The 13,120-nt window shown below is 38.2% G+C and overlaps 1 protein-coding gene across 1 annotated transcript in view; it reads right to left on the bottom strand.

Annotated features, from left to right (window-relative positions):
* Positions 1 to 8,555: 8,555 nt before the first annotated feature.
* Positions 8,556 to 13,120, bottom strand: part of LOC134432264 (putative proline-rich protein 21) — a gene marked incomplete at its 5' end in the record, with an annotated part of 141,727 nt that continues 137,162 nt past the window's right edge. The window contains one exon of the mRNA XM_063180785.1: positions 8,556 to 8,805. Within this exon, the coding sequence (XP_063036855.1) occupies positions 8,556 to 8,805 (250 nt within the window). The remainder of the gene's footprint in view (positions 8,806 to 13,120) is intronic.

The following is a 13,120-nucleotide window of genomic DNA, read 5'->3' as shown; positions in this document are numbered from 1 at the left end:
ACTCAGTCATAGTCTGGGGAGGGGTGATTTGTTGGGTTTTATTTCTCTGCTTGATAGCTGTAGTTAATATCAGAAAAAAAAAAACTTGTGCAAACAGCTCATGAAAGGCAGATGTTCCTCAAATGAAATGATAATTCAAAAGTTTGGCATCATTACAGATTATTTTCTTGTAAAGATAAGTAAATGAGCTCATCAGAAGAATAATAACATATTATGGGGGTAAGGTAAATTTAAACACATATAAAAATGGCATGCATCTGAACATCAACCACTCTCTCTTTACATGGAATAACCAACAATTGGAAGAACAGATTAATTTGATTCATGGTTTTGGTTTTAACTTACCTGTATAAGCAGGGAAGAACAACAAAATAACACAGTAATGTGAAATTTAGCTGGAAGTCCTTGTAGGAGATCATGCAGCAATATTTCAGCTGTGTAGACAAAAATAATATAGACAGAAGGATATGAGTGTCCTTACAGCTGATTCATTTCAAGGAGAATCAATAATGAAGTGGTTTGGCTTAATATTTTTAAAAGCAACGTCAACTAGCAATGTTAAGCTCACTGCTAGTTAATCACTGCATTTGCAAAAAATGGGAGAAAACCTCCCTCTGCTCTTACAGGAGACATCTCAAAATTGTATTTATATTAATAAAAGGCCAAATTTGTACTGAAAATCTATGGAGAGATGACCAACAAGATTGTTTATTTTTTCCAAGGGTGCTGCTGCTCCAAGTGTTGTTTATTTTTATTGAGAGGGTGGTTTCCCTGCCCTGGACAGACTCTGTGCCTGTGTGCAGCCACAGCATCCCCCGAGAGGAGCAGAGTGGCCCTGCTCCAGCCCAAGGTGCCCCAGCCCACCAGCAGCGCCTGGCTCAGGCAAGAAGGCACCAAGTACAAGTAGCCCCAGCTGCCTGTGTTGCCATCTCCTGCCAAGAGGAAGGTGAAGGCCCTCCCCAGATTGTCTCCCCTGGCCGGGTACCAGCCGCCAGAGCGTGCAGCTGGCTTTGCCGACGGAGCAGCTGCCACTGCTGGCGAGACTGGGGGCTGGAAAGGGGCAGGGGCTAGAAGCCATTTCTACCTTTGTCTCCCTACAGCAATCGACAATGGGGGTCACCATCCAGGGCAGATGCTACTCTGCCATTTCAATTTTCTCCTAGTTCCCAAGGATTGGTGAGATTTCAGCAACTTGGTAGCTAGTGGCTATTACTGTTATTTTTTGCCTGTTGCTATTTTGATTTTAAAACTTATTTTCTCACTTGTATCTACTTGTATTTGTTTATCCTTATTGGTAGAAAGGGGTGGGTTAAACTATAGAGGAGGTAACCCATTTTAGGATGTCCTCCTTAAGCTGTCTTAAACCAAGACACTTGGGGTGCACATTAGTGTAGTAGTACCTCAAAAACTACATCAGGGGTCTCTGTTACAGGCACTAGAGTAAATGTATTTTTAAAGTTCTGGTGTCTTTTTCCTCAGATTCCCTGATAGCAATTCTCACATATAGAATACCTTGATATAGAAATTGGGCAGATAGAAACTTTCTAACTCAGTTTTGAGTATTAGAAATCTGTTATTCTTTATTGCAGCATGCTCATCACTTGGAGCATCCTCCCTCTAATTGAGTGCCCTAAACATCAGGTAAAGAGAGTTTTTGCAATATGCACTGATTATATATTCATCAGCTATTCCTGATTATCTGGTATATATCTATCATTTTATTTTACCTGGTTGTTCCCCTATCATAAGTCCTTACATGGCTCTTTGAGGTCCATTTCAGTGGTCTTCAATGTCTGGTGTCTTTTTTAAGTGGCTGTTCCTTGAGTCCCACTTTTGAGTAAGTGCAATATCATTGTTTTGCATAACTTCTACTTTGTCAGCCTTGCAGAGCTGAGCTGGTATCCTGCTTGAGTTTTGCACAACTTCTGCATGCCTTAATTACATCTTTTACCAATTTTTGCAGTTCTGTTCCAGTTCTATTGTCCTTTTCAATAAGAGAAAGGAAAATATTCTTCAGATAAAAGAAAATAGGTCTACTTTCTTGTTCTGGAGTTTCACCTGCTACAATAGACTTATTCTTATCTATATCTTTCCCATTAAATAGTTGTTGTTGTTGTTTTGGCTTGTTTGTTTTGTTGTTTTTATATAGAAGAGTGAATTATCCATGATGAAGGGTAACTAGGTAAAGAATCAGAGTTAGTGAATTTTAGAAATTCAAGATAAACAATTAGTAATAGAAAAAAACATAAAATTAAAAAGTAATCTGTACTTGAAATACATTAACTCAGTTTGTGCAAATTCCATGCAATGCTGAGGTACTCTTTTAAACACTGTAAAGTAAAACAGAATTATAGATGAAGGAAGCCTTAAGGCAAAGAATTAATGAGAAAACTACCTTGTTGTGAAACTCAGCAGATTAGCAGCTATAAAAGGGGTATTATATTTAGAAGTGTTAAAGCTGGTTTGAGTTTTTAAATTTCAGAACGGGAAGTAAGATGAACTCAATAGTGTACATCTGTTAGCAGTTAACTAAAAATAGTCAACACATTGCTGACCTTGAAAATATCCAAGGAAAAAAAAGAAATTAATATAGTGGGAAGGTAAGTGAAAGTTCTGACCTCAGAACAATTAAACAGAAGTTATTCTATTGGTTGATATAGTTTTTAGTGTCCTAGAGCCTCTTGATCCCTAAATGGTTTCAGAAAAGGTAAAGTTGAGAGTCCTCAGAGAGAACCCACAATCTAATGAAAACTACTGTTAAACAAGCACTTTTAGATCCACTTGAAGGTGACAACACTTAATGCTTGAATTACGTTCTTATTTACTTACTCATTTAAGTATCATTACCTATATATTTAGCCCCTCAATAAGGAAAAGTTGCCCCCTTCATGTTACTTCCTTTAGGCAGAAGAATGGAAGAGACACCTGGCCCAGTTCCTGTGATTTAATGCTCAGGTAGACCAGGATCAGTGAGAGGTTGGTGGTGTGCAACACTCAGCAAAAAAAGTCTGAAGCAATTAGAGGGAGAAGGCAAAGACACGCTGGAGGAAGGAGGGGCAATTGATTGTACACATATGCAGCCATCAGCTCCAGAGGAAAACATGCACATCTTCAGTCAATTACAAACTGGACAAGAAACTTGAATGCAAGATTGCTGTCCTTATGAATGTAAGCAAAAGTTTGCATAAGGGAAAAAAATACCAGACCCTAACATTCCTCTCAGCAACATCCATCTGCCTTGGATATAATGAATAAAAGACATATTTCAAATTTTATGCAAAGAAGGGGAGGGTGGAAAATGTGTAGTCCAACAAGCAACAAACCTTGTATGCATATAGTGCAGATGAGCCCTGAGAAATGGTTATGAATAATTCCACACTTCCATGTAAATCAATGGGATTAGCAGGGAAGTCATTTGCTAGTATCAGAGAGAGTCTGTCCCACAATATATGTACAGCAAGATATATAGTAAACCATGTTATGCATGCCTGAATCAATAGGGTTAAATGTGCCTGCATGGATGAGGCATGTATCTAGAGTGAAGAGACATAAAAATTCATTATAATCACATGTGCTTTTGCAAAAAATGAAAGCAGAAAACCCCACATTAAAATATAGTAAAAGACATCAATTGCATTTATACTGCCTACCTTGAACACTTTAAGAGTCACTATGTTCAAGTCAAAAAAAGCTAGGCTGAAAAAGTTTTATCTTAAGCTCTTGGAAGGCAATTAGGGCAGAGTAAACTATGTTCACTTTTTATGCAGTTTAGTCTGAAGTGAGACTCTAGTATGTGCTATAACATTAAAGAGTCTTTGACAGGTTTATATCCTATTGAAAAAAATGCTGACAGTTAGATATCATAAGGGTTTTGCTTTCATATGCAAATCCAAGCTTTTGCGCCTGTTCCATCAACAGTTCAGGAAATTGCAGACATCTTTTAATTAAAATGTTTTAACAATAAAACCTGAGAAAAACTATCCTGAAGTCTCTTTGATGTAACAGAAGATAAATTCTAGTGACAATTTTGCTAATGTATTTGAAAGATGCAACTTTTTTTCCTTTTCCAATAATTGAGTTTAATGTCAAATCACAGATCAGTTCATTATCAATCAGGGCTAGAGGCAGCATGACCCAGTTTAGTGTATTTTGAACTGAGGTGTAAATCTGAGATTGGATTGAATGGTCATGTTTTTCAGATAGTCTCAAGCAGTAAATCAGACACTTCACTTAGAAACAGATTTATTTGAATGGTGTTAGGGGCAGACATCAATAAATAAATTTTTCTTTGTCAGAAGGACTAATTGCTGGCAACCTGAGTTTTAACACGATGTAGGAGCTGGATCACTAAACTAATTTATTTAATCAAGAAAATATCCTGAGACAGAACAACTGAATTTTGAATTTTGGAGCTGTGGGAAAGGTTACAGAGGGATAAGAAAACGTACTTGAAGTTAAATAGGCAGCAGACCTAAAATCTTGTCATAGGATAGTGGCATACAAACTTCATGTCTTTGTTGTATCCTAAGTTTTATTAGGTTCTGATCCACTATTGCTATCTTTCGTGATGCAAAGGGTTCATAAGCTAGTTAAACTGGAAGAAGTCCCACCAGAAATGTTTGTCTGCAGCCTTGTACAAGAGAGTAAGTATGAGCAGGGCCAGTGTTGTGCTTTGTTCAGCTCCTTGCAGCAAAAGGTAAAATACAAAGATAGCTCAAGGGATTTTACTGCCTGTGCTGAATTGAGACTATATGACCTTCTCAGTCTTCAGTTATTCAAGCATTTTGATATCTCTACTATTTTCAAATACTTCCTAGGTTAAGTAAGGATTCACAATAAAGCTGCATGCTTTTACCACAGTAACCAAAAATATCTTCTCCTGCTCTGTGGGAAGAGAAACACAAATTTGTTACACAAAGGAGCACATGGAAAGAATAGGTCTAAGTGAGGTGTCATTGATTCCAATGTTAGCATCTTGTCTTAGTTTAAGACAATTATATGAGGCAGAGACTCCTAAATGAGCTACCTCCCCTTTACTTTTAACCACTCCCCTTTCACCAAAAAAGAGAGATGAATGCAAGATTTTAAGTGAAAAAACAACAGTTTACTAAAAAACGAGTCAGCAGCAACCAAGGTAACATCAATAACCATTAGACACAAAGGTGCTGAATCCTGGGGGCACCGTGGGAGCAAGGAAAACAAGATGGCAGAGAAGGCCCTCCTCCCAAGATGGCAGCTGCCACAGCAGACAGTGTGGCAGAAAACAAAGACAGTATGGAAGATAAGCTGCTAGGCTGATCCTTCCCCCAGAACAAAAGACTGGGAAGGCAGGAGCTTTCCAAGCAGTTCCAGTGGCAGATGGGAGATGCTGGTGTTGTGTGGGGCAGCTCCAATGTGAATGACAGTTTCCCCGTTTTCCCTGCTTCCTGGCTGGACCAGTGCTGCAATTCCAAGTCACTGCTGTGTTGCAGGGGGGAGAAACAGTCCCACTGCGCACTGAGAGGATGCAGCACCAGGTTGGGTGTCCCCTTGTGTTGGTGTGGTGTGTGGGGTCAGTGTTGACACTGCCTCCTCCTGCTGTACTCAGCTGGTGTTGCTGCTGCTGCCCTGGGTCACGGCCCCAGTGTGGGGGAAAATAAATTAAAAAAAAAAAAAAAAAGTAAAAAAATAAATTAAAAAAAGAGCTCTGCTGAGCACAGAATAGCGGTGGCCCTGGCTCTCCCAGTCTCAGCTTGGCACGGTGGCTTGTGGAAAAGTGCTGCAAAATTACTTCTGAAACAGTAATGGATTTTGAAATGCAGCTTCTTGGGTTGCTACTGTGAGACCTGAACCAGGCAATCTTCTCGAAGGCTGGAGAGAAACAAAAGAGGGCTCGAGCATGTATGTTCCCTATTTTTAGACAGACACAGTGCACCATTCATCCATGAATTGGGGCAAAACACACAAGTTAGGTGTCAGGTTTTAAAGAGAAAAGGATGGTTATAACGTTGGGCAAACTGGCATAGAGAAGATATGGAGTACTCAATGATTTTTTGGTTCATCCAGATCGGTTTACATATCTATTGAGATAATCAGTCAAACCCTAAATGGAAATAAATTGAAGTGATGAGAGGAGCAGATACAGAGGATGTACCAAAACCAGACTCAAAGGTGGGAAGGCAAGCAAGGAGGGAGGAAGGCAGGAAGGGAGGGAGGAAGGCAGGAAGGCAGGCGGGACAAAAGGAGGGCAGGAGGGAGGGAGGAAGGGCGTTGCCTTCACTCATTTCTACTGCTTTTCCCAGAGCTGGTGGTGACAGTTGCTGTTTACAGCAAATTCAACCAAGGTGTGTAGTAGTGTCATCCACTCCACCATATATACTGTATTGACAGAGGCTTTATCATATGACAAAGATAAGCTGGAAGTCACTGAAGGTTACCTGCGTATCCTTTAGCACATGAGTTAAACTTCTCCACTCCCCCTTATGCCTAGATGAAGACACTGAGAGAGTCATTAGCCTTCTAAACTTGTTTTCTTATAATGTCTGTTGAGTTGCTTGTAGTTTTCACAAAGTGCTTTTGAGGTAGAAATTAAAAAATACTAGTTTTGAGAATTCTTGGTGGCATTCTTGGTCTGGTGATTTCCAGTCCCATGGTGAAAAATTGATTGAAATTTGGGCAGGATGGGAGTGTAGGGTAAGATGGTCAAACCTGTTGCTTGTGATATCATGGCTCAATGCACCAGTAGGACTACACCAAATACCTATTCAAAATAAAAAGTGCAGGGGAAGCTTGTCACACAATCACCTATAGAGATAGACATTGGAGAAATAAAAGTTAAGCAATTATAAACATATTTGTGTCTTAGTCATGTTTCAGTTCATCAGCTCCATTTCTCTGTCTTTTCCACTTAGTGATTCATTTGGTTGAATTTCAGATCAAAAAGAAAGTAACAAATATGCTGTGCAAAAGAGAAAATTGTTCCATTTTCTCAGGGCATACTCTCTTTAGGTCAGAGACTCTAAGGTGACAGCTACAAATGTACAAATGTATTTAGTATACAGAGACATGTAGCTTCAGGGAGATCTTTTATATCTGTTATTCCAGTTGCAGTTTCTTTAAAATATGGCTCTGAAAATCTCAGAGGAGATTACAGCAGTTCTTATTAACAGGTAAAGTTTAGGTCTGGTCATTTTCTCAGAGAGATTTTAGCAGTTATACTCTTTATTCTTAGTAACATGCCTTCATGAATTTTACCTCTGTCCGCTTTTTACAGAAAAGCAATTCTATGGACTGAGGTGACAATTTACTTTGGCACAGTATCCTGGCTCTGATAATGACCAGTAGTAAACAGGAAAGACATAAGCTTATGGTTTTGCCCTGATGTACCCCACCTTAATAGATCAGTGATTTGACAATGGGCCTGTGGATCATTCAGCTTAGATGACCTTGATGGAGTTAATCTCATAAAGTTGGTCAGCCTCATTTCTCTTTCATGTGTTTTGATTTCAATATTTCCAAGAGTCTGAGTAAAAGAAGAAATGAGTTTACACTCTAATTGTTTGTGGTTTTTCATATTTTAACTTAATAGTCACCAGTCAGAAATGTATCACCAAATAAAATTGAAAATGAGACAAATTTTAAGTTTTAAAATTTTAAAATTTTCCAATCTTCAAGAAAATTCACTTATAAACTTTTGGTCAGAAATGTGCTCTCCGTCTCTGTCTCTGACCTTGTCATTGGTCCTATGAGGGTCAACACACTATCTGAAGTCCAAATCCATTCTCATGGTACATGAGTTTGTAGGTTAAAGATCAAAACCTAAAATTTCAGCATGTTTCCAAAAGAATCAAACAGAACTTTATTTTTCTTTTTCATTACTGTGTTTTACTGTCCTTTCCCTCTGCCAAATGAATGCTACTGCATTTGGTCCTGTGGTACTTTCCAAGGCACTGCTCTCCAAGCTCTTGTTGCCCAGGGTTGTTCCAGCCCAGGTGCAGAATCTGGCACTTTCCCTTGTTGAACTTCATGTGGTTGGTGATTGCCCAGTTCTCCAGTTTGCCAGGTCGCTCTGCAGGGTCACCCTGTCTTTCAGGGAGTCAACAGCTTCTCCTTCCACTCCTGATTTTAAATCATTTATGGAGATGTTGAAGAGCACAGGGCTGAGGATGGAGCCTTGTGGAACCCCACAGGTGGCAGGTCACCAGACTGATGTCACCCCATTCACTATCACCCTTTGTGCCTCACCTGGGAGACAGTTGCTCACCCATGCCATGATGTGTTTATCCAGCTCTGTGCTGCACATTTTCTCCAGAAGGATACTGGGAGAGACACTATTGAAAGCTTTTCTGAATCCATCCACTGGCTTCCCTTGATCAAGGGAACCCATAAGGGCAGTTATTTTGTCATAAGAGGAAGGCAGTAGTTTCTCCTCATGAAGCTGTGCTGGCTGTAACCAATGATTGTGTTGTCTTCCAGGTGTTTTTCAATACTCTGAGATTAATTTTCTGTATAACCTTACCAGGCACTGAAGTGAGACTGACCGGCCTTCTTGCGCTTCTTGGAAATTAGGACAATGATCACCAGCTTCCATCAGCAGGGACACTTCTGGGTTCCCAAGACTGCTCTGAAATAATTGGGAAAGATTTGGTGATGACATCAGCTAACTCTCGGAGGATTTTTGGATGAGGCCCATGAGACCCTGTAGATTGGCAGGCATACAGGTGGAGCAGCAGATCCCACATTATATCAGTGTCTGCTGGGAGCTGATCATTCTTGCAGCCACAGTCCTCCAGCTCAGGGTACTGACACCTCCTTGGTTCATCATCCCTGTTGAAGACAGGAGCAAAGAATGCATTATATACCCTGCCTTGTCCATATCCCTGTTTTCAGTTCTCAATCTACAGCTCAATGTAAAGCAAAGGATGTACCATGACTGAAAAGACATACATGATTTGGTTTGGTAAAATTAATTTAAATATAAATTATTTTAAATACTGCTACAGATCTTCATGCCAGCATGCAAAAGAAAAGAAATTAGGGAAACATTCAAAAGGTGTTCAAATAAGATTTCAAATGAGTTTGGCAGAGTTTAACAGTGTAAATTGTACTCTGCATGAATATATTTAGGAAGTACTTTTCTTACAGCTGCATCTTTAATCTACATTGCACCTTTCTAAACAGTGAATTGTTCTTATGTACTGTGGGAAGTCTTCAAGGCTTTTATATTATTGATATTCACTTATTGATTCAAATTCTTCAGTACTGAGAGTGGAAACTGTTCATGTAACACAAGTACTCATTATACTGCTTAGTGGCTAAGATAATGGTTAAATAATGTACATTTTCCATGCATATTCAAGTATACCCTTTCCATAAAATTATTTACTATTCCAGATAACCAATTCATCACCCCAAGACAAGCAGGTATTTGAAGTTTTTACCAAAATTAGGCTGGTGATTTTGTAAATTGCCTTTGTGGCAAATTCATGATTATTTTCAATGTTTACTATAGTTCTATATGGAATGATAGCAAAATTTTTCTGGTATCTCCACAGGCATTTCCTTACCAACTGAAACAGAGTGAGACCCATGTAATAGATACTTATCTTTAATACCTTTTTCAGTGCTACTAGCAGAAGGGCTACTCAGGTAGCCAGCTGAGAAACCAATTCTCTCTGACCTCCTCTCAGATTAAATGGCCTCTGGAAAATTACTTATAATAGCTTGTGAGGCCTCTGCCATCATCACCCAGGGCTGTCCAGTCACTGGTTTTCTTTTACAAGTTTGATTTTATTGTAGTTGTCTTTGTTATTATTATTATTTAGTGGAATAACAAGCTTGGGGAGGGAGGAATGAATTTTGGTTTAGTCATTCTGAGCCATGTTTTCCAGATTATTTCTAGCATTTTAGGTGCTTGAATTCTGTTTGCTTCTTGTATCATTTCACACCCTCCCACTTCCCAGACACATGCAGGATTTTTGTATTTTAATTGTGGGGTAAACTGACATCTCACAAGAAAATAGTGGGATAGGGAATTCTTTGAAGATAAAGCATTACAAGATTCCCTTTAGAAAGTCACTCATAAACCTCACTGCTGTGTAATCTCTTCTGCTTACACCATCTCTGATGAACAGTGTTATCATGAGAAGGCAGCAAATCAAATTAATGCTTGTCCTTCCAGTTTTATTCTATCTGAGCTGCTGTCAACATTTATCAAAACTACAGCATGTGGACATTCTCTAACCCCATCTATAACTACTTTACATTCTCTAGCACAGTTGTCATTTATTCTGAACATTGTTGCCTCATTCCAGCCGGCAGCTCCACAAAACTGGCCGGCATCTTTATTGTTATATAGATGGTTTAAAACCATGAGCACCTCAAAACCCTAAGTAGAACATACCAGGATCTGACATTGCATTTTTTTCAAATTTTTTTTTTTTTTTTTTAGTTTGGGAACTAAAAATAGTTTATTTAGTCAGAAAATCAGAAAATTACTTGTGACTAGTTCTGTGCACATGACATTTCTCTTTCAAAACAACAGCATTATTTGCAGGAATGGAGGAACCTAGAGAAGCCTCAGAATTCAGATTACAGTGGCTTTTAAGATTTTTTAGGTTTACATTCTTTTTGAAACCAGACATGTAATGGAGAAACTGTCTCAAGACTTTAGGACCTAAAAGTTCCTGAGGAGGGATCAAGTGATTTAAGGCTTGCTGGAAGCAAAGCTGAAGTCCCAGGAACTGAAATCTCAAATCTGCAAGGTGTCTTGGCAGTTTTTTATCTGTAACTGTGGTTTCTGATGGAGAGATCTGCTGAAAGATTTTAATATAGTTGGCATTCCGTTCCAGTAAAGCAGTTTCCTGTGATTCACCAGAGATTTTTGAATACAGCTGGGACTCGTCCACATTAAGAAAATCTTATCAGAAAATCCACAAACTGCTTGCAATTATTGTAACCCCAAATAACAGGATAGTAATTTAAAAAATTGCATACTATGCAGTAAAATTAAACATGAGTCTTTCATTTTTGGAGAGCAAGGATGTTTGAATTAAAAGGGTTTTTCTTGTTGGAGTTGGTGGGTTTTCTCCCCTGCCATCCCTTGCTTTTTCCATTGAGAAGTGTGTCAAAAAGATGGAGCAGCTTTCACATCCCATGAGTTTTTCTTGATAGTTTTAATGGCAATGCATTAGACCAAGAAACAATCTTTCAAAGCGACGTAGAAGGACTGCACTATGCAGCTCCTGTTAAAATCACTGGAAACCTGCTGGAGGCTAAACCTCTTCCTGGCTTTGAAAATATACCCTAAACTGCAGTAATTGCCATTTATCTCTGCTTGAATTAACTGGATGATTAATCATAGTTCATTTCTAAAGTGTTATGAGTCCACTTCTGGGTACCAGTACAGTTGTGTTCCAATGGTATAACTTCATAGTGAAATCCCAAAGCAAGCTCTTTTTCATTTGTCATGTTGTAAGCTCACATATACACAAATGTACGATTTTCATTAATTTTATCAACAAATTACCTTATTTGAAAATAAATAGAAGAGAAATTGTTGTGATAGAAGGGAATATTGTTCATTTTTTATGCATGTTAACTTTTAAATAAAATACTCATAATGAGCTAATGTGAATCTTTGACAAATTAATTGAGCTAATAGACATTGGTTGTAACGAAATGTAATGTTATTATTTGTAATTCTGAAAGGTTAGTGCATATGTACGTGCAAAAATCTCTCTACAATTAATTAAAAGAAGTATTGCAAGCACTATTAAAATTGAAAGATTTATGTGATTGTCTCAAAATGATAAACTATAGGGCTGGGCAACTGACAGGCTGCAATATACCCCTTAAATGTATTAAGAGTATGTCAGCCAACGTAGATACTAGGGGTCTTGGTCTGAAGCTATTAGCACTCTGTTTTCTCACTTACAGATGTTTGACTTTTGATACCAGTGTGTGACTCCCAGTGATGGATTACTTGAGCACAGTGTGAGAAACAGCCTTTTCATATGTTTCTGCATTCTGTAAAAATACTTTCATAAATACAAGCCTTTGTAAAAGCCTTTCATGTCTCTGAAATGTAAAGTGAAAACATACAATATATGAGAGGGATTAGATTATTTGAATTTCATTATATGTACCCTTTGCTGCCTTACATGAAGGTTTCCTTAATAAGTATTAAAATAAGATTTTGTTTAGCCTTACACTACATTCAAAAGGAAGACAGATGTCAAAAAGTTCAGTGAAACTGATTTGTAACTTCTGATACAAGCAGAATTTAAAACCAAAGCCAGAGTTTTGACAGCCTTATAGTAACAGAAGTCTTGAATTTTAATTTGGGTACAAATTTTGTGACCTGTGATTTTTGTTTTTTGTTTGTTTGATATATTTTCTAAATACAAGTCTTTTATGGTATAATGATTAAAATCCACTATCTACTTTCCAACAAACATACTTGTTCAAAACAAAAATATTTTTATCAATGCAAATTCAAAGGAATAGATTCACAAACAAGTAGAGCAATTTCTCATGAAGTCAAGGGATTGGTTCTGGTTATAACAATCCTTGAAAAATCTAAAATCTAAAATCCACCAATATGCTGAAAACCTTCTCAGAATCAAAGGGAATGGAAGCCAGCTGTAAACCAGAAGCAGCATTTCAGTTTGCCACAGCTAGAGGCAAACATGAAACTGACAAAAAACCAAAAACCTGTTACAGCCAAATGCCAGAAAGGATAATTTCCAGATTTCACTGCCTGTCTTTTTGTAATTAACAACAAAAAGAAAGGGGATAATGATAGCTGGTACCAAAATTCACAGCAAATTCTGTAGTGCAGTCATATTTTAAAAGGTCACAGAAACTAGGGGAACAAATCTATGTCACATATCTAGAGTAAACATAAAATCTTAACTTAGACTGTAACACAAAGATTCAGCTTCAAATTATCACCCAGGTCATGGAGATTATCTGAACATGAAACTCGTAGTTTCATGTAGTCCAACAGTAGTCCTACTTGTATTCCCTCTCTTCCGATTTTCTGCTCTCTGAACTTGTCCCACTGTAGTCCGTGCTCAGTATCTATTGTCAATAAAAAGGGAACATAGCCACAGCTCTATTCTCATTTTGACACCTGATA

Source organism: Melospiza melodia, chromosome Z (genome assembly GCF_035770615.1).
Source record: "Melospiza melodia melodia isolate bMelMel2 chromosome Z, bMelMel2.pri, whole genome shotgun sequence".
NCBI classification, from domain to species: Eukaryota; Metazoa; Chordata; class Aves; order Passeriformes; family Passerellidae; genus Melospiza; species Melospiza melodia.
The sequence above is the reverse complement of the archived record's forward strand: the minus strand, read 5'-3'. Positions and strand labels throughout refer to the sequence as shown.